The 22,391-nt window shown below is 35.6% G+C and overlaps 1 protein-coding gene across 5 annotated transcripts in view; it reads left to right on the top strand.

Annotated features, from left to right (window-relative positions):
• Positions 1–22,391, top strand: part of CRIM1 (cysteine rich transmembrane BMP regulator 1) — a 250,286-nt gene that overhangs the window by 39,033 nt on the left and 188,862 nt on the right. For 4 of the 5 annotated variants that reach the window (XM_072634147.1, XM_072634148.1, XM_072634151.1 and 1 more), the window contains exon 2: positions 19,226–19,399. The exons of the other annotated variant lie outside the window; for it this stretch is intronic. In XM_072634147.1, the coding sequence (XP_072490248.1) occupies positions 19,226–19,399 (174 nt within the window). The remainder of the gene's footprint in view (positions 1–19,225; positions 19,400–22,391) is intronic. 5 annotated transcript variants of the gene reach the window in all.

Genomic DNA, 22,391 nt, shown 5'->3' on the forward strand with positions numbered 1-22,391 from the left:
ATCAATGGTGGAAGCTGCAAAGAGGTCAAATTAGCCTCAATATCTAACAATTGTGGAATGAGAGGTGGTAGGTTCCTCTTCCTTAGAGGTCTTCAAGCAGAGGTTGGATGCCCACATGTGATATAAGCTGTAGAGAGGCTTCCTTTAATGTATTAGACTAGATAGCTGTTGGAGTCATTTTCAGCTTTCAAATTCAAAGTGATTGTGATTCTTCTATATCTTCACATATACTCATAATGTTTGTTTCAGAGAAGGGATGGTTCATGTGCAGTTTAGTGTCTTGTGTCTGAGCCTCCATGAATATTAGGAACTAAATCTTTTATTTCTGTAATATGCCACTATTCTACCTAGATACTAATATTCAATTTTTAACACATCCAGAGGCTAGAGTTTTGTTCTTCAGCATCCTTGTCATCTGCATTTGGTTGTTCTCTTGAGAGAACTTAGGATGAATTTCAAGGACTTGGTGTGTTTTAACAATTGCCTTCTGATTATTATGCATGCCCTATGTTATATAGAATTTCTCAGTGGGACAGTTATCTCTTTTTGCTTCCTATCTCCCTAACTTACCTCATTACTACAAATATAAAAAGCCTTGTAGATTCCAGCATGTGTCCTAAAAAAAAAAAAAAAGATGCTCACCCACAGGACCTGGATAGTTTAATTATGATAGAGTTGAAAATCAATGGGAAATGCCACTCAGTACATTTTAAGGAAGGTCAAAGTGATTTTGTTGGAGATTTTTACTTTCTCATATGCAAAGAGCAGTAGATCCTATGTGATGCAGAAGGAAAAATAGTCTCATATTCCAATTATATAACCATTAAGGGATTTTAACTTTTTTGGAGAACATTAAGGAGTAAAATTGTTTCTCTATCCAGGAGTAGTATTAGTTACGGACATTAATACTGAATTTAAACTTTGGTGGCCCTTTATATTCTTTGACTTGACTTTTTTCATGAATTCAAGGAATTTGTACAGTACAGGACATAGCAGCTGGATGAATAGTATTTAAATTCGTTTGTGGGCAGCATGCTTTGATTTCAAACGTGTACCAGTACTTATGAAAAAGTTGCTAACTGATTTCCCACTGTTGTTACCCTAATGTGATTATTTGTGTTACATGATGATGATTGGAACTATAAGTATATCTCTTTTAACAGTAGCATTGATCATCCTTATAATAAAAAAAAATGTTTCAGGATGCTAGCAAAGCTAATATTCTCAACTCATTTCTTCATTCAAAAAGACTTCAAAAAGTGCCTCAGTAACTCTTTTTTACAGATAAACATTTACTGCTCAGCAAGCTGTTTGCAGGTTAAAGATAGCTAAGGCCTAGAGAGCAAGCTACCTCAGTATCCTTTCCTCTCTGTCAGTAGTGTATCACTAGTCTTGGCCTTCCACTCTACTCTTACAGATTTCCTGACTCTGCCTAATTGACCTGGTGCCATTCCTTTAGTTATGTATGACTTTGGGAGAGTTAAGTAACTTCTTTGGGCCTCAGTTTCTTCATTTATAAAGTGGAGAATGGACTAGACCCTTGAGACTTTTTCTGGTTCTAAATTTGTGATCTTGTATTCCTTTCCTGTTGCAAATACATGACAATATCTGTTTCTTCTTGCAATCTTCATATGAATCATGAGGAACAGATTCTTCTTATTTATATATTATAATGTTATGCAGTGGATTCTGATACTTGGTGTAGCAGTCTCTGGCAAAGTTTGGATTGGCCATCTTGCAAAGAGGCTAAAGTCAGTAAAGACTGTGAGAGTTGTATTCCTTTCCAGTTTTAGAAGAGAGAAAGCTATTGCTTGGTAATAACTGAAGAAAGGAGTTTCCATTATAATTACACTCTCTCTCTCTCTCTCTGACTTTCTCTGTCTCTCTCATATCTCTATATTCTCTCTTGATTTCTACTGATCATCATGGAAACTTTGACTAGTTCCAATTCACCCCCCTCTTAGGTTGCCTGGTGGCTCCATACTCCCAAGGGCTTATCACTATTTAATGCTGGACTTCATATGGACACCCAATCAACTTAGCTCACTACAATTTAGAATCTGAATTCAAGTGATCCTCCACACTTACTTTCTATCACCCTGGTATCAGGGATTACAGACATACATCCCTATGCCTAGCAGATAATCAATAATATTTAGTGTTGAAAGGACTTGAGATACCATATTGGCTAGCCCTCTCATTTATAGATTAACACTCAGAAGCCATAGAGGTTAAGTGAAATGTTAATAGCAAAAGTAGGAAATTAAAACTGAGGCATTTTTTACTGGTCCCTAGGACTTTTTCTACTATAGCCCACAGCTTCTTAGGTAGGGTAGCTAGGTAGTGCAATGGGTAGAGCACCAGGCCTGGAGCCAGAAAGACCTGAATTCAGATCTGGCCTCAGATATTCACTAGCTGTATAACCCTGGGCAAGTCACTTAACTACTGCTTGCCTCAGTTTCCTCTTCTTTAAAATGTTGATAATAATGGCACCTACCTTTCAAGGTTGTGAGGATCAAATGAGATAATAATTGTAAAGTGCTTAGCACATAGTAAGCACTGTATAAATGTTAACTATTATTATTAGTTAAATTCAGTTTTATAATATTTTGTGTTTTGAGGAATTGTTAGGTCATTTAGATAGGGACTTACAGCAAGAAATTTGGACCTTTGAGAAACTGGAATACTCCTCCCTCTCTATATATTTAGCTCCTTAGAGTGCTTCTTTACTTCATCTGTCACTTCCATGTGAACAGCTCCCGTATCACAATACTTAGCTCTTACCTTTCATGCGCAGCAGACCTAGAGATACATCTGCCTGCTAGACCTTTCTAGTTAAACATTCTGCCTTCTCCTCACCCTCATTACCCTTTTCCTAAAACTGACTCCTATCCTCAGTTTCCTATTTTTGTTAATAGTAGTACTGTCAATTAAATCTTTAGGTTGGAAATCTGTCATCTTTGACTCTTCCTTTTCTTGGTCAGCCTCTCTAGACAGTAAGCAGGTCTTTTATTTAGAACTGAAATTTACCTTTCTACATCTTCTTTTCATCTTCCTAGTTTTTCCAGGACCAGATAAAACAAGAATAATTCCTCTTTCACATGATAGTCCTTCAGATATTTGAAGACAGCTCCTCTGAAGCAGAGTAATATGGTGGGAAGAGTGATTTTGGAGCCAGAGAACCTGGGGATGATACTATGTAACCTTTGGCAAGTCTCTGTAGCTCTTGCCTCAAGTTATTTTATTTATAAAATGAGGGGTGGGTGGGGAGGGGGTTGTAGATTATCTCCATTTTCATTTCTAGTTTTCAGCCTTAGTATTCTCCACCTCCATTCCCACCAACACCCCAAGATTTCTCTTCTCCAAGCTAAACTTCCCCAGTTCCTTTCTTGTCCTTATATAGCTTTGTTTTGGCCCTGTCACTATTTAGCCATTCTCATTTGGCCACACTCCAGCGTGTCAATGTCCTTTCTGAACTGTGTCACCCATAACTGAACACTGTAAGGCAAAATATAGTGGCACTATAACCTCTCTCTTTCTGGACAGAATGCTTCTATTAATACAGCTGATGATCACATTGCTTTATTGAGTCACTGTTGATTCATATGGAGCTCTTATTCTCAGAAAATCCTCAGATATTTTTCCTGTGAACTATATAATAATAGCTATCACTAAGATAATGGTTTGTGGTTGGCAAAGCACTTTATAAATATCTCATTTGATACAATAACCCTGAGAAGTAGGTGCTATTATTTTCTCATTTCATAGATGAAGAAACTGAGACAGAGAGAGGTTATGTGATCTCTCTAGGGTTACACAGCTAAGTAAATGAGGTGAGATCCTCAGGTCTTTTCTGACTCTTAAGTCCAGTGCTCTCGCCATTGCACCACCTATTCCCCCCAAACTCAGCACATATATATTTATGTAGGTGTGTATCATTATTTCTCCTGTCCTGTAGAATTTCAGAATTAGGAGGGAACTAAGAGGCCATCTAGTCCAGCCAGAGCAGCAATACCCCCTTAAACATACTCAAGTAACTATCCAGCTAATAAGAGAGATCTCACTACATACTAATGTATACCATCCCACTTTTGGATAGGTCTGATTAAAAGGTGTGGTTTTTTTTCTTTATGCCAAGCCTAAGTCTACTTTTCCCTATTATCTACATAGCCTAAATCTTCTTATATTTCCTATTACTCTTGCTTCCTTTTGGGATCAAGAAGAACATGACAACTCTTCTACATGACAACGTTTTTAAATACTTGAAGACAGCCTTCATGTCTTCCAAAATGTTCTCTTAGGTTAAATATCCCTAGTTATTTCAGATGACCCATGACCTCAAGGTCTTTTATTGTCTTGGTAGCCTTCCTCTGAATGCTCTGCAATTTAAAGTGGGACTCCCAGAACTGAACACAATATTCCATCTGTAGTCCTACCAGAGGAGAGCACAGTGATACTCTCCCCTCCCTTATCTATAATAGTATGGATTCTTCTCCATCTAATAAATTTCCTAGCTCCCTTCTAAGCCCTGTGATATTCTTTTGTTCATTTCCTGTCCCAATCCCTCCAGCTAGCACAGTGTCTGGAATGCAGTAGTTGTTCAATAAATGTTTCAAATGAATAAGATGTTATTCCAGCCTAAGTTTACAGTTGCTTTTTTGGCTGCTGAGCGTAATAACAAGGACCCAAGTATACACAGGATGGCCTACTGTACGGGTTCTTAAATCTGATTTTCTAAAAGGAAAGGCAACTTTTGAGGGGCCAGCAATCACTTTAATCAAGCACATGGATCATTCACTTAGTTTAGGGGAAAAAGTCAGCACCTTGAACTTCAGAGAAAATACAAGCAGAGAAATAAAGACCAATAGACAGGGCTTCCAACTGTCTGACCATAAGCAATACATATACCACAAGTCAACAGACAGATCCAGTTTACCAGAGAGAAGCACGAACATCTAGATTTTCAAAGCCTGAGTCCTCCTTAGCAGGTACCTAGAATCTCATGTGGACAAACAAATACTTCTAGTGAGTAAGCTCCAAAGTAAAACCTCACCTAAGAGTATTTATACACTTTTCAGAGCCAGAGGGCACAACCCTCTCACCCAGGGCCTCAATAGAAATTAACAAAAATTAACAAAACTACAAAACAAATCTCCCCTAATCAAACTTCCTGTAATGGGCAGGCCAGGCCCATTAATAGGTGGGGAAGATCTTACCTCTCATTAACATAATTAACATTGCACTGGGTTACGTGTTTTAGTCATTGAGCTTTAAGTCCACTGAGAACTCCAGATCTTTTTCAGATTCTCCATTACTTACTCTTCTATCTTTTTTACACATACTAAGATTTTAATTTGGTTGATCAACCCTGTTGCATCTAAATTGCTGTCCTTAAGCAGCTTCCTTTTCTCTTTCTCATAAAAACTTTTTTAAACTGTCTGCAGTATTTTGTTCTTTCAGAGCTTCTCATCCCTCTTGGATTGACTTCCCCCTGTGGAATTTTAGACCATAGAGCCCAACTGTCCTTTCTTTGAAAGCTTTGAAATCTACTCTCCCAAGACAGAGGGTATATGTAAGTCTTATGTCCTGTTTTCTTCTCCTTTTTTGACCTCAGATTCTAAGATGTCATCACTTCCCACCTGCCCCACTCCCTCACCCCCATACTTTTAAGTTTCTGACCGTTTCTATGTCAGTTAGTTTCTCCTTGTTGGTGAGGATCATATTCAGAATAGCAGCTCCTCTTGTTCTTCCTCCATCAACTGAAAGATGAAATTATCATAAATAATAATAGCTAACACTTATATAGTACTTACGGTCTATATCAGGCAGATTTATACCTGAAATAAAGGAAAACAAGCTTTGAATTTGAGCCATTCAAAAATGAAATGGGGTACCTTGGGAAATAGTGCATTCTTCCTCATTAAGGACCCCCATGCAAAAATTGGATCATCATTTTGGTATATTGTAAAAGAGTTGTTGCTCAGGATGGCCTAGTTGGCCGGTTAGGTTCCCTTTAATTGGCATTCTGTGAAAAAAAAATCAAATGCACAGGGAAAATATGGGAGAGATATTAACAGACACTAGTTCACATTAAAAGAAAATAAAACCTTGAGGATTTTGAGGGACTACAGGCTCAATATGAATCAACATTAGCTCAAAAAACTAATATGATCTTAGGCTAGATTAATAGAAGCATATTATCCAGAATGTATACTTTATCCCTGGCCTGGAGGCTGTTATTCATATAGTCCAAGCTGCAGTTCAGCAACATCTTCTTCCCCAGCTATTTACTTACCAAATCTGACTTTCTCTTCTTCAGGACAAATCTTGCCCAAGATTTCATCATTCTTAGTAATTCTTTCTAGATTCCTTTTTCAAGTAAATTTTTTTTTTGCCCTTGTGAACTGCATGAACTTAAATATAAGACTTTATATATAATACATTTAATCTTAATTTTGGTCCTATGGAACCATTTTTTCAGCCAAATATATCAGTCAGTTGGTCTTTTATTCCCTCAGGCTGCATGATGTGTGTGCTAATAATGTCAAGAACATTTAGCAAGCTTTGGCCAAGAAGCCAAGAGCACCTATTCGTATACAATAGAAGGAGCTAGACAGTGGAATCAAGAACTACAGCAGGAAAATTTAAAGCTTAAAGGATGAAATCAGAGGGTCTGAAAGAGGCAGTAGAAATAAGGAAAAAGAGCAAGTTGGACATTCAAATTAGATTTTAAATATAGATCAAGTAAGTGGGAACAGGAGCAAGAATAAGTACATTCTTCCTTTGAAATGGTCTTCATAGCCATTCCCTATTACCACTGTCACCACTCTATATTCAAGGCTTTATCACAGAAACACAAAATCCAAAATTTAGCAGGAACCTCAGAGGCCTTATAGTATGACCCATACTTGAACAAGAATTGCCACAATAATATTAATAATCAGTCAATAAATATTTATTCAGTGTCTACTATGTACTAGGCACTGTGCTAGGCACTAGAAATAAAAAAGAGGCAAAAAAAAATAGTCTGTGCCCCCAGAGAACTTACAGTCTAATGGGAGAGATAACATGCAAACCAATATATACAAAGCAAACTATATACAGAATTAATAGGAAATAAATAATAGGGAGAAGGCATTAGAATTAAAAAGGGTTGAGGAAAGCTTTCAGTAAAAAATAAGGGGGGGGTTTAGTTGAGACTTAAAGGAAGTTAGGAAGCTAACATCTCTGAGAAGTAGCCCTCCAGCCTCTGCGTGAATACCTCGAATGAAGAGGAACATGTCATCTTCTGAAGTATTCCATTTTATATGTGGACATCTCTAATGTGTTAAGCTTAATGTAAGAGGAAACTAAGTTTGCTCCCAATCAATCTAATTCTCTTCTATATTACAGCTCTTTAAATACTTGAAGACAGCTATCATATTTCCCTGCATCTTCTCTTCTACCCGATAAATGTCCTTAAGTCCTTCAGCCTTCATATAACATGGACTCAAGGCCTGGACTTACCATCCTGGTTGTCCTCTTCTGGAAACAATGCAACTTATTTCTGTAAAAAGAAACACTATAAAAATGTAGGAATTTTCTTTATTATTAGAATGTGTGTTGTTGTCGTTATTGTTCATTTGTTTCAGTCATCCTCAGCTCTTTGTGGCTCCATTTGGAGTTTTTGGGGAAAAATACAAAAGTGGTTTTTCATTTCCTTCTCCAGCTTATTTTTACGGATAAGAAAACAAGATGAACTGGGTTTAGTGACTTTCCCAAGGTCACATAGCTAAGAACTGTCTGAGTCCGGATTTGAACTCAGATCCTCCTGACTCAAGGCCTGGTGTTCTATTCACTGTGCCACTATACACATGCATGCATGTGCACACACATACACACACAAATATATATATGTATGTATGTATGTATTATATATGTATAGACACACATAAATACAGAGAGACAACATGATAAGAAAGGGGATTTCATGGAGTCCTTTCCAGTAAGAATATAAGTGAAACAATTATATCCATTGCCACCACTTTTATTTGACCCAGTGCTCAAAGTTCTAGAAATAACAACAAGAAAAAGAAATGAAGCCAGGTAAAGAAGGAACAAAACTATCACTTTGTTTAGGTAATATAATGGTGTACTTGGAGAACCCTAGAGAGTCAACTAAAATCAATTAAAACAATATTATAGCAAAATTGCAGGATATGAAGTAAATCCACAAAAACATAAGCATTTCCATACAGTCTTGATAAAACCCAGCAGAAAAAGAGAGAAAAATAAATTTCATCTAAAATAACTGGCAAATGTGTAAAATACTTGGGAGTCTGCTTACCAAGATACACCTAAGAACAGTATGGATTCAACTACAAAATATTGTATATGGAAATAAACATAGACCTAAGTAATTGGAGGAATTCTTATCCTTTTAAAACTCTACCACTACTAATTGTATATATGTTATATATACATACATACATATATGTATGTGTCTGTATATGTATATATACATATATGTATGTATATATGTATTATACACACATATGTAAACATTTGATAAATCATGATGATGTAATATTGATATATATCATAATTCAATATTAATATTCCTTATAAGATGTGGGCATGAGCCATTGCAATGGACAAAGAACGATATGAAACAAAATAAAAACTGCAACAATAGCTTCTGTTTGTTCACACAGTTTAAGACAAACGGCTCAGGTCTTGGCAAAATTATGAAGATAATCTTTTGCTAAATTTCAGCTTTCTCTGTATCTTCACTCGTTTTTATTCCTTCACTTCTGTGAGGGATGGGTAGAGTTTTCATACGGATGAGTGAAAAAAGGAGTTTTGAGACCAAGAGGATGGGAAGTTTAAAAAGTTGATGGTGAATGACCTTGAACTTCTCAGGAAAGTAGTCATCTATATGGGATAAGTGGTTGCATTTAGGAAGGGAAATTTCAGAATTTGAAGATCTCAGCCATGCTAATAGGTGGCTGAAGTTGAGAAGAGATTTAGGTCATTGTGGTTGAGATGAATGAATTGTGAAATGAGGAGCGTGAAATAATTTTTGACAAGGATATTAAAGTCATCAAAGAAGATAATAGGGGATTGTGTGAAGAAGAGAATTTTAGTAAGTTATCAGCTAATCAACAAGCCTTAATTAAGCCCCCACAAATATAAATAATTTAACTATCCTTTCTCTCCTAGATTTACTTTCTAAGGAACTGTCAGTGAGTGAGACAGCAGCATATATAAATTGCTACAGAATAAATATAAAGAAAATAATTAGAGATAAATGCAAAGTATTTATAAACAAGGTGAATGGGAAGGAAAGTGATAGGTGTTGCAATCAGAGAAGGTTTCATATAGAAAGTAATATTTCAGTTGTATCTTCAAAAAAGAAAGGAATTCTGTATGGCAGAAATGAGAATGTAGTACATTCCAGGTGGAGGGAATGGTTAGTAAAAAAGGTACAGAGGGACAGGAAAATAGAGTATTACATGTAAAGAACAGAGAGAAGGCTAGTTTGGCTATTTTGCAGAGTATGGTAATATGTACTGAGGCTGGCAAGATAGTTTGGGTCAGGATGTAAAAGGTTTTTTAACAGTTGAACAGAAGACTCTATATTTTATTTTAGAGGGAGTTTATTGAGTGTTATAGTTAAATTGGCAATATGGAGGATGGACTACAGTAGAAAGACTTAAGACAGGAAGACCAGTTAGGAGGCTATTGAAGTAATCCAAGTGAGAGGTGTTAAGTACATGAACTAAGATTGTGGCTGTGTGAGTAGAGAAGGGGTCAGATAGGATAGGTGTAGTTGAGATGAAAATTGCAAGATTTAGCAACTAATTGGATATGGCAATAGGGTAAGGCAAGAGTCAAGGATATCATTTGTGAAAACTTGTCTTTTCCCTCTTCATATTCCCATTAAGGATGTTCTCAATGTTCATATAGATTAGGCTTTAAAAGATTCTCTAGAAATGAGAAAATAGGTGTATGGGTAAGGAGGAATTAGGGAAATTTTGTTGCGTGTGTGTGTGTGTGTGTGTGTGTATGTATGTGTAAACAAGAGTCTGTGATTTTTCCCCCTGAACATTAGATATTCCCCCTCTCTCAGATAATATTTTAGAAAAAAAAATTCTCAAATTATGTTTCTGCTTAGCTTTCTCTTCACATGGATCACTGTTTAAGTATTTCTTCCTTTGTTAGGTGAGTCAATCTAATTCCACAAATGCTCATGATCTCCCCTCTTCTTCTTGATTTACAGTAGTTCACATACCAGAATTCACTCCACAATTGCCTTGTATTTTTTTTGTATGTGCTTATGTGTGCATGTTGTCTCCTCTAACAAAATATAAATTCCTTGAGAGCAAGCACTTTTTCATTTTTTGTCTGTGTATTCCCAGTACTTGTTGATTGATTAATAAGAATGAAAAAGGTTATTGTTTATGAGCTGAGTCTAATTTTCATGAAAGTTTTAGTCATTATATTGTTTGTAAAATATAACCAACTTTGCATGGTCTACCCTAGACAGAATCATTAAGAAGCCAGACATTTGTTTCAGAACCTTCTCACCTACCCAACTTTCTCTCCCCTTTTCCCTCCTAAATGGTGATAATCCTTATATTTCCTTATCATTTTCTGCACTTAGGAAAGACATAAATGAATGGTAAGTCCTAAGGGATTACATTTCACAAGAGAACTTGAGTGCAGTAGCAACTAAAAGAAAGCATTTGTAATTGTGGAATTTCAGGTATCGTTAAGTCAAGTGGATGATGTATTTGGAGTGCAGTAGCGTCTTCCTGGCCCTCCTGAAAGAAATGAGTAGAAGTGTCTATCTACCTCAAAGACCTGCACTGTATTATAAGTGGTGTATTTGTTTCCTTCTTGCCACTTTATTTCTATGGGAATGGGGAAAATACAAGGGAAAGGATGTAGTTCCTTTACTAAATGAAGTCCCAACCTCCATATACTTTATTAGATAACCGTTATGAGTTGCTATGACCAACCTAGTGTTGAGCCTCTCTAAATTTAACTAGGCTAATAATCCCTGTTCATCAGACATATGAGTCACTGTACTTGCAGCCTTTCCAGCTTATACCCGACTGGGATACCTTTAGAGAACCTTAGGGTCACTTCCATGCCATAATGAAGGATTAAGTTGACTTTAGTGGAAGAATGCCCTGTTATAAAAGGAGCATAGAACAGTGGAAAAGCTCTAATTTTAGAGTCATAGGATTAAACCCAAGTTTAAATCCCAGTCCTACCACTTATTACATGTGTGACTTTGAGCAAATTATTTAACCTCTTTGGGCCTCAGTTTTCTTATCTGTAAAATGAGAGTAATTGACCTCTGAAGTCTCTTCTAGTTTTATTACTGTCCAACAGGAACTTGCTAGTTTTAATTAGAAATCAATCATTTGCTCAAGTTTATTTAGTGATCAATGGAACCAAAAGAAAAGCTTTTATAGCTAGTTGTTTACATTTACATCTCTTCACATGAAAGTAAATCTCCCAAATTAACATTTTACTTGTGTTGGTTTGGACAAATGGTTGGCAGCTAAAAACTTTTTATTTTTATTTTATTTATTTATTTTAATCTATCTTAAATGAAAAATTTTTTTTATTTTAAATTTAATTTTATTATTTTTTATGTTTTACAATCACTGCCATAAAATTAAGATTTTATCCCCCCCACATCTACCCCCTACTACCTCCCTCCCTCCCCACGACAGCATACAGTTCTATATAGGTTCTACATATACTTTCCTATTGAGTACGTTTTCACTGTAGTTGTGCTACGTAGTCGAACTAAAATAAATGGAAGAAATCATATAACAAATCAAAACATGATACACAAAAACACACACACAGACAAACATGATCTGCTACATTCTGCGAATGACTTCCATATTTCTTTCTCTGAGTGTGGAAGGCGTTTTGCCTTAGAAAACCACCACTGGGATTTTTTTTTTTTTAATAAGTTCTTGCATTATTACGAAATTCCAAGTCTACCAGAAAAAACTCTTGCACACTGTGGTTGTTGCTGTGCACAAAGTTCTCCTGGTTCTGCTCCTTTCACTCAGCATCAGATCATATAAGTCCTTCCAGGCCTCTCTGAAGTCTTGTTCATCATTTCTTATGGCACAATAGTACTCCATTACATTCACATACCATAATTTATTCAGCCATTCCCCAATTGATGGGCATCCCCTTGACTTCCAGTTTTTGGCAACTACAAAGAGTGCTGCTATAAATATTTTTGTACATGTGGGACCCTTTCCCATTTTTATGATCTCTTGGGGATACAGTCCTAGTAGCGATATTGCTGGGTAAAAGGGTATGCACATTTTTGTAGCCCTTTGAGCATAGTTCCAAATTGCTCTCCAGAATGGTTGGATGAGCTCACAGCTCCACCAACAATGAATTAATTGTTCCAACTCTCCCACATCTGCTCCAGCATTTATCATTTTCTTGTTCTGTCATGTTTGCCAATCTTATAGGTGTGATGTGGTACCTCAGAGTTGTTTTGATTTGCATCTCTCTAATCAAAAGAGATTTAGAGCATTTTTTCATATGATTATAGATATCTTTAATTTCTTCCTCTGAAAATTGCCTGTTCATATCTTTTGACCATTTATCAATTGGGGAATGACTTGTATGGTTACACATTTGAGTCAGTTCTCTATATATTCTAGAAATGAGGCCTTTATCCCGGAGCTTAGCCGTAAAAATTCTTTCCCAATTTACTACATCCCTCCAGATTTTGGTTGCATTAGGTTTGGTTGTGCAAAAACTTCTCAGTTTAATGTAATCAAAATTATCCATCTTGCATGTCATAATGCTTTCTATCTCCTTTAGTAAAAAATTCTTTCCTTCTCCATAAATCTGATAAATACACTATTCCTTGCTTCTCCAGTTTATTCATGGCATCAATCTTTATACCTAAATCATGTACCCATTTGGATTTTATTCTTGTGTATGGTGTCAGGCATGGGTCTACGCCTAATTTCTGCCACACCACTATCCCAGCAATTTTTGTCACACAGTGAGTTCTTATCCCAGAAGCTGGGGTCCTTGGGTTTATCAAACAGGAGGTTGCTGTATTCCTTGCCTACTGTGTCTTGAGTGCGAAGTCTATTCCACTTGTCTACCTCTCTGTTTCTTAGCCAATACCAAGTGGTTTTGATAATTGCTGTTTTATAGTACAGTTTGAGGTCTGGTAGCGCTAGGCCACCTTCCCAAGCATTTCTTTTCATTAGTCCCTTTGATATTCTGGACCTTTTGTTCTTCCAAATGAATTTTGATATTATTTTATCCAGCTCTAGGAAATAATTATCTGATAGTTTAATTGGTATGGCACTAAATAAGTAAATTAATTTAGGTAGAATTGTCATTTTTATTATATTAGCACAGCCTACCCATGAGCAACTGAAGTTTTTCCACTTACTTAAATCTGACTTTATTTATGCAAAAAGTGTCTTGTAATTGTGTTCATATAATCCCTGGGTTTGTTTTGACAGGTAAACTCCTAAGTATTTTATAGTGTCTACCCTAGGTTTAAATGGGATTTCTCTTTCTATCTCTTGCTGTTGGACTTTGTTGCTAATATATAGGAATGCAGAAGATTTGTGTGGGTTTATTTTGTAACCTGCAACTTTGCCAAAGTTGTTTATAATTTCAAGTAGTTTTTTACTTGAATCTCTGGGATTCTCTAAGTAAATCATCATATCATCTGCAAAGAGTGATAACTTAGTTTCTTCTTTGGCTGTTCTTATCCATTCAATATCTTTATCTTGTCTAATTACTACAGCTAACATTTCTAGTACCATATTGAATAATAGTGGTGATAATGGACTTCCTTGTTTAACCCCTGATCTTATTGGGAATGCATCTAGCTTATTCCCATTGCATATAATGCTTGCTGAAGGTTTTAGATAGATACTGCTTATTATTTTATGGACAGTTCCCTTTATTCCTATGTTCTCCAGTGTTTGTAATAAGAATGGGTGTTGTATTTTGTCAGAAGCTTTTTCTGCATCTGTTGAGATAATCATGTGGTTTTGGTTAGCTTTGTTGTTGATGTGAGCAATAATGCTAATACTTTTCCTAATATTGAACCAGCCCTGCATTCCTGGTATGAATCCTACCTGATCATAATGTATTAATCTCATGATAAGATGCTGTATTCGTTTTGCTAAAATCTTATTTAAAATTTTTGCATTTATATTCATTAAGGAAATTGGTCTATAATTTTCTGTCTTTGTATTGTCTCTTCCTAGTTTGGATTTAAATGAAGAATTTTAATGTCTTTTTTTGGATATATCAGTAACATTTTTACCATTTGATGTTCTGCCCTGTTGAATTGACACGAAACATCTCTTAATATTGAGGGAGAAAAACAACCTAACAGAAGAGAAACTGTTTGGTCATTTATGAATAGCTAGTTCAGCTGTAAAGGAGACAGTATATGGTATACTGGATTTGGAGCCATAGAAACTAGGGTCAGATCCTGGATATGTCACCTGCCACTTGTATGATGTCAAGAAAATCACTTCTGTACTTGAGGTCTCAATTTCCTCACCTGTAAAGAAAGATGTTAGAATAGATGACCTCTAAGGTTATTTATAACTCTAAATCTTTGATTCTTTAATTTCAAAATTTTGTTAAGATATCAGAATTAACATGTTGCTTTCTTTAAAAATATTTTTGGCCCCATCTCTTTTCTCTTATACTTTAATTTTATCATAGCACTCACCTGGAAGACAAGAGATCTGGGTTTTTAGTTCCAGTTTTGCCACTAAATAGCTGTATTACCTACATCCTATGGCAAGTCACTGAACCTCTTAGGACATCACTTTCCTCACCTAAAAAACAAGAAAATTAGATTATATGATCCTTGAGATTCCTTATGGCTCTAATATTGCTTCATTATATGACTACGACCCTACAGGAAATAGCCTCAAACACAATTTTGAGATTCACCAAAAATATCACATTTGCCACTTGTGATAGTATTTTGGAATAGTAATAGTTGCCAGCAGCTAGACTAAAGTACGTTGTTTTAAGTTTGCAAAGAAGCAATAAGAAATTTATTCAATCATGTCTTATTCTTTACTTTAAAATGTTTATTGGTACTTTTAATTTTCCTATCATATTCATTTTCAAATACATCCCTTCCCTGCCCTGATATTGTGAGCCCTTCTTTGTAATAGATTAAAAAAAAAATCAGCTAAGCAAAGGCAATACATTTATTGTGTTTAACAGTACATACCCTATTCCACTCCCATAGTGCTCTGTCTCTGAATTAAAGGTAGGGAAGGTACCTTGTCTCATTTCCTCTCTGAGTCCAAGATTGTTCATTATAATTATACAAGGTTCTATTTCATTTTACTGTTGTTACCATTTACAGCGTAATCATTCTGTATATTGTTTCCCTGGCTCTGCTTAAATACCACTCTCCATCTTTCATATAAATCTTCACATGTTTCTTTGAATTCCTCATACTTATCATTTCTAACAACATAGTATATTTATGTAGCACAGATTATTTAAGGCATTCCTTAATCAGAACTTACCTACTTTGTTTCCATTTCTCTGCTACTACAAAATATTGCTTTGGATGTTTTGGTGTATATGAAACATTTCTTTTTGTTTTTGACCTCATTGAGGTATAAGCCTAGCATTAAGATCTCCTGATCGAAAGACAGGCATTTAGCATAATTTTTTAGCATAATTCCAAATTTCTATCCAGACTGTTAGGACCAGTTCATAATTTCATCAACAGTGTATTCGTAAGTCTGTCTTCTCACAGCCCTTCTGACATTTGCTATTTCCATCTTTCATCATTTTTGAGAGTTCCCTGGGTGTTGGGAAAAACTTGAGCATTATTTTGATTAGAGTCTGTTTTAGTGTAAGAGATGTGGAACAATATTATAGAGATATTAATAACTTGGAGTCCTTTTAAGAACTATTTGTTCATACCTTCTGCTCCCTTATTCTTTGGATGTGCTTCTTAGTCTTATGTTTGTGTTAATTTTCTGTATATCTTGGATACCAGACTTTTATAAGAGATGCATAATGCCAAGTTCCCCCCCCCCCAGTTGACAGTTTCCCTTCTTGTCATATCTTAATTGATTTTGTGTAAATACTTTTCAATTTCATGTAACTGAAATTATCTGTTTGCTCTTTTATCACTTTCTCTAACCCTTGTTTAATAAAGCCCCCAGTAGCTGTAATTGTTAAGGATACCTCCATCTGTTTTCTTTCTAGAAGCCAGCAGATGATATATGATAGAGTACTGGTCTTGGACTCAGGACGATCTGTCCCACTTCATGCATTTACTATCTGTGTAACCTTGGGCAAGTCCTTTAACCATTCTCAGCCCTAATTTCATCATCTGGAAAATGAGGATAGTAATAGCTCCTATCCCACAAGCTTGTTGTGAGGATCAAATAAAATATCATATGTAAAACACTTTGTGAACCTTAAAGTGATATATATCATCATCATCATCATCAATCTATTATATTTAAGTCTAGTAGCCATTTAGAACTAAATATATTATATAAGATATGTTGTGTAAAATGTTGGTCTAAACCTATTTTTTGCCAAACTGCTTCATCTTATTGCTTTTTTAAAAATTGTGTCCAATGTATATTTGGTAAGGTGGTAGTGAAGGAAAAGTCAGTTTTAAAAATAGGTCTTCACTTCATACATGATTTGAAAATTTTGTCCTTTCTTAAATTCCAGTCATCTTGTCAGAAAATAGGAACTCCTTTCATTTTCAGTCGATTTTACTGAAGAGGAATTAAAAACTAGAATATTTTATAAAATCATATATTTTAAACTGATTGATTTAGTATAAATTTGTATTTAGGAATGTATTTAGAAAACAATTAAAGATCACTATGCATATGTAGCTGTTTAACGCCAGTATATTTTGTTTTCCCCAGTTTTTTTTAAAAGCACTTTTTAAAAAAATTATCTCATCAAAGAATTATGGGATTGTGAGATGGAATTTTAAGTCAGGAAATAGGAATTAAAATCCCAATGCTGTTTACTAATGGAGCAAATTGTTTAATCTCCTTAAATTTCCATTTCCTTATCTGTGCAATGGGAATGATAATACTTATTCTACTTACTCTCCACATGATTCTTGTGAGGATCAAAAGAGACAATACATGTAAAGTGATATTTAAAAAACTATTTTTTAACATTTTGAGTTTCAAATTCTTTTTCTCCAGCCTCTCCCCTATCCACTGAGAAGACAAGCAATATGAAATCAATTATACATGTGAAGTCATGCAAAATATATTACTATATTAGTCATGTTGCCAAAAAAAGAGCAAGAAAAATAAAGTAAATTTAAAAAGTATGTTTCAGTCTGCACTTGGACGTCATCTTTTTTTTTCAATCAGGAATGGTTGTCCTTTATTTCATTAAATGTCCATTTTTTTCCCCTGAAGGGTTATACTCAGTTTTGCTGGTAGGTCATTCTTGTTTATAATCTTAACTCCATTGCTTTTAGTAATGTCATTCCAAGTCCTCTGCTCCTTTAACATTGTACTAAATCTTGGGCAATCCTGACTGTTGCTGTATGGTATTTGAATGGTTTATTTATGGCTGCTTGAAGTACTTTCATTTTGACCTGGGAGCTCTGGAGTTTGGCTATAATATTCTTGAGAGTTTTCATTTAGGGATCTCTTTCAGGAAATAACTGGTAGATTTTTTTCAATTTCTATTTTACTTTCTGGTTCTAAGATATTAGAGCAGTTTTCCTTGATAATTTCTTGAAATATGATGTCTAGGCTTTTTTTTTTTTTTTTTTTTTGCTCATGGTTTTCAGGTAGGCCAATAATTCTTAAATTTTCTCTTCTCTATCTTTTTTCCAGGTCAGTTGTTTTTCCAATGAGACGTTTCGCATTTTCTTCTATTTTTTTCATGCTCTTAGCTTTGTTTTATTGTTCCTTGATGTTTTATGTAATCATTAGCTTTCACTTTCCCAATGTGAATTTTTCAGGAATTATTTTTCTTTAGTGAGCTTTTTTATCTTTTCCCATTTGATCAATTCTAACTTTTAAGGAGTTATTTCCATCAGTGAAGCTTTGTATTTCTTTTATAATTTATCCAATTCTGTTTTTTAAGGTGTTTTTTCCTTTATTTTTTTGTGTCTCTTTTACCAAGGTGTCAATTTTCTTTTCATAATTTTCTTGTATCACTCTCATTTCTTTTCCTGATTTTTTCCTCTACTACTCTTATTTTATTTTGAAAAGCATTTTTTTCTTATAGCAATTCTTATTCAGTTTGTGTCCAATTTGCACTTTTTCTTTGAGGCTTTGCTTATAACGGTTTTCATTTTGTTGTCTTCTGAGTTTGTGTCTTGATCTTTCCTGCCACTATAGTAACTTTTTATGATCAAGTTCTTTTTTTTTAATTGTTTCCTCATTTTTCCAACCTATTTCTTGACTTTGGATTTCATGTTAAAGTTAGACTCTGTTCCCCTGGGTGGGAGAGGACTGTCTCAAAATTTAGACTATTTTAACCTACTACTTTCAGAGCTAATTTTGGGAGTTTGGAAGTTTCTTGCTTCCAAGGAGGGGTGATCCAGGGAGAGGTGTGGTCCCACTCTGGTCCTTCCTTAGGGATGGCTCCTTATCCCTTGCATCTGAGAGTGCTGCTGATCCTTGGGCCTCTGCTCCCTTGTGACTGAAAGGGTTCCTCTCTGCCTATCTCTGGGTCTCAACCCAGCTTCTGAAGCTGCCAATGTTCTGTTTTGTCACTGCCTCCAAGTCCCACAGCTGGTGTTGCTAACATATATACTCCAGGTTAGCCTCCACCCTAATGTCACAGACTGCTGACTTCTAAGTTGTCTTGGACAAGAGAAATGTCTCACCCTGACCTTTGGTTGTTTCTGATACTCAAGATTTTGATTTGAGACATTTTTAATAAATATTTTAAATTATGGTTGGAGGGGAAGGAGAGCTAGGTTGAGGTGCTACTGTTATTCTACCATCTTGACTGTGCCCTGGAAGTCCATGTAAAGTGATACTTTTTAAGCCCTCTGTCAGAGTCAACTGTTTTCACTGTGGTCATTATTCAACTGAACTCCTTTTTATAATTGAAAAGTAAAATTAAAATATTTGATATTAACAGTACAGTATATTTCAATCTTAAATAGACATGAAGGAAATGATAAGCAAACACCATCTGGCTGTTAATTGTTTTACAGATGAAAACTGGGACGATGACCAGCTGCTTGGTTTTGAGCCGTGCAATGAAAACCTTATCATGGGCTGCAACATTATCAATGGGAAATGTGAATGTGACACCATTCGAACCTGCAATAATCCCTTTGAATTTCCCAGGCAGGATATGTGCCTTTCAGCCTTAAAGAGGATTGAAGGTAAGTACTTATTTTAGCCAACTATCCACTTATAAAACTTTGCATTGGGCACTTTTTTGGGTGTTAGTATTTGACTTTGAAAAATCGAGCATGTAAGTACTTTCAGAGATTAATGGCTCTTATAGCTACAGATAAGGAACATAATTATGAACAGGTTCTTTGGAATACACACATATGTATGTATGTATGTATGTAAATATATATGTATATTCATGGGTATGGACGTGGATATGGGCATGTAATGTGATTTTAGTAACATAACCTTAATTCTCTAGGTTTCATGAAAAAGTTTCTATGCCAGATTAACCCTTGTACAACAAATTGATTTCACAAGTGGTGGTCTGCAGATTAGCACCTGGTACTGACTAAAACATTTTGTTTTCTTTTGCAAAGAAAGAGGCTGAATAATCAATTTATCAGTGAGAGTTTGCTTACTTGGAGAAAAAAGATGAAAGGTAGTTAATCAATATAAGGTAAGAAGGAAAATAAGGCCAAGAGTTCTTGCATCCTTCATTCATAGCTTAGATAATCAGTAGGTAAGTTGGGAGTCTTGTTTGATTCATGACCATGCAATAACTTGAATTACCTAACTGAAGGATGGAGCATAATGAAATGACTTTCACAAAGAGATTGTAGGAAAGAAAAGAGTGACAGTGCTTAGGGACCCCAGGCAAGAGAGTAAGGCTATAAGATCTGGGTCTTAGCCTTTGCTCTACTACTAGCAACTTCATGAACTTGACCAAATCAACCATTTCTGCTCCTGAGCTTCCTTGTATGCACATTGAGAGATTGGATTGAAATGACCTTTGGAGTCCTTTCTAGTTCTAAAAATGGATTGATTTCAAGATGAAAAAGGATGACTCTAGAGGCCTCAACACACCCAGGCATTCCAGGTCATTGGCTTCCTCAGTTTCCTAGTTTTTAAGCTCCTTGAAATCAGGGACTGTCTTTTGTCTTTCTTTGTACCCCCAGCACTCAGTCTGGTGCCTGATACATGCTGAGTACTTAACAAATGCTAGTGGGCTGACTGTGTGTTGCCTTACTTTCTTAGATCTTAAGCTCCTTGAGGCAGAGTATTTTTGTTATTACATATTTGTATCCCCAACGCTTAGCACAGTGCCTGGTACATAATAGGTGCTTAATAAATATTTATTGATTGAATGACCTACATCTTTAGTCTTCCTCAACCACCTACAGAGATGGTTATACCTTAGGAGCCCACCATTCACCTATAAATCTTCTAGTTCCATGATCCTGAACTCTGAAGTTGTTCTTAGTTCAGAAATATCTTAGTTCAAATCTGTACTCAGACACTTCCTAGTTTTGTGACCCTGGGCAAATCATTTAACGTCTTTCTGCTATGGTTTCCTCAACTGTAAAATGGGGATAATATTGTCACCTACCTCCCAGGATTGTTGTGAGTTTCAAATGGGATAAAGTTTGTAAAGCACTCTGCATAGTGTATGGCTCATAGCAGGTGCTAAATAAATGCTTGTTCCCTCCCTCCCTCCTCTCTCTAATCATAATCTCATGGCATCTATGTCTTCCTATATTTTACTTTTCCTAAAGCTATTATTGGTTTTCACTTTTGCTTTATATTTTCGCATTACTACCTTATATTGTTTTTAATCTTTTTGTGTCTGTTAGTCTTGTCTTCCGACCCATTCCACAGATTCCTTATTAGTAAGCATGGTGCTTATTTAGCAAATAGTAGGCACTTAATAAATGATTGATTGACTGATCCCTTGAAGCCAGAGTATGTCAGGAAAAGTGATTCACTACAATTCTGAATTTTAGTGTATCTGGTCCCTCCAATTCTTTTAATATATTACCCCTCTCCTGACCTCATTTTTCTATACCCTCTTGTTAGTCAAAATAACAGAACTTTTTAGCTGAAAGAACTTTATGTAGTGTGACCCATAGCTGAAAAATAATCCCCACTACAGTACACCAGACCAGTGATCATCCTGTGTCTGCTTCAAGAACTCCAGTTAGTGAGGTGAAAGCCTACCATTATACTTACAGATAGGTATTTGGATTATATCTATGATTTCACTGGACTAGGAACTCCTAGTGAGGAAATCTCCACAAGGTAGTGGTCCGTATTTTCTCTGAAACTCATAAGAAGTTAAGTGACTTGCTCTGGATCACACAGCCAGGATATGCTCAAGGAGGAACTTGAACTAGGTCTTCCTAGTTTTAAGACCAGCTCTCTCTTTGCGTTGCAGTATTGCCTCCACTTCACTTAGAGAACCAGTTTAAATCTTACTATCCTCTACCACTGAATTACTCATTCTTTTTCCTTCTGTTGTTCATGCCTTGAGAAATTAAAACTGAGTTCTATACCCCCCAATATCCCTCTGGTCACCCAGGTTCTTTTCATATAAACATGGCTCTTCCCTCTCCCCATTCCTTATCCCAGATTTCCACTCATTTTGCCAAGTTTTATTAATTTGGTGTCAACAAGTTTTCCTGCAGGCAACTGCTTTTTTTTTTTTTTTTTTTTGCTACTTACACAGACACTATTTTTGTTTGGTCCTTGTCATCTTTACTATTGAAACAGTCTCTTTAATTGTTCTCCTTGCTTCTGGTCTTTTCTCATGCCAGTTCTTTTGGCAAGATAATCTTCCTAAAGCAGAAGTCTGTCTTACACCCATTACCTCCCTCAAGAAGCTTCAATAGCTCTCTTTTGCCTTTGAGATAAAATAAAAAGTCTTCATCTTGGCTTTTAACCACCACCACTATCACTTAGTTTTCCAGTATTCCAGCCCTCAGCTGGCATATAGTAGGTGCTTAATAAATGTTTATTGAATGAATGAGTGAACTTCTTGTTACTCTTCCTTATGCATATTACATTCCATCCAAACAGACTTTCCATCTGTTGCCCAAATTTTGCATGTCTAAAATTGACTTCCTTTTTATTTCTTCTTCTTAGAATCATTATCTTCTTTCAGATCTCATCTCACATGTCACCTCTGATAGGAAACCTTCT

This window comes from Notamacropus eugenii, chromosome 1 (genome assembly GCF_028372415.1).
Source record: "Notamacropus eugenii isolate mMacEug1 chromosome 1, mMacEug1.pri_v2, whole genome shotgun sequence".
Taxonomy (NCBI): domain Eukaryota; kingdom Metazoa; phylum Chordata; class Mammalia; order Diprotodontia; family Macropodidae; genus Notamacropus; species Notamacropus eugenii.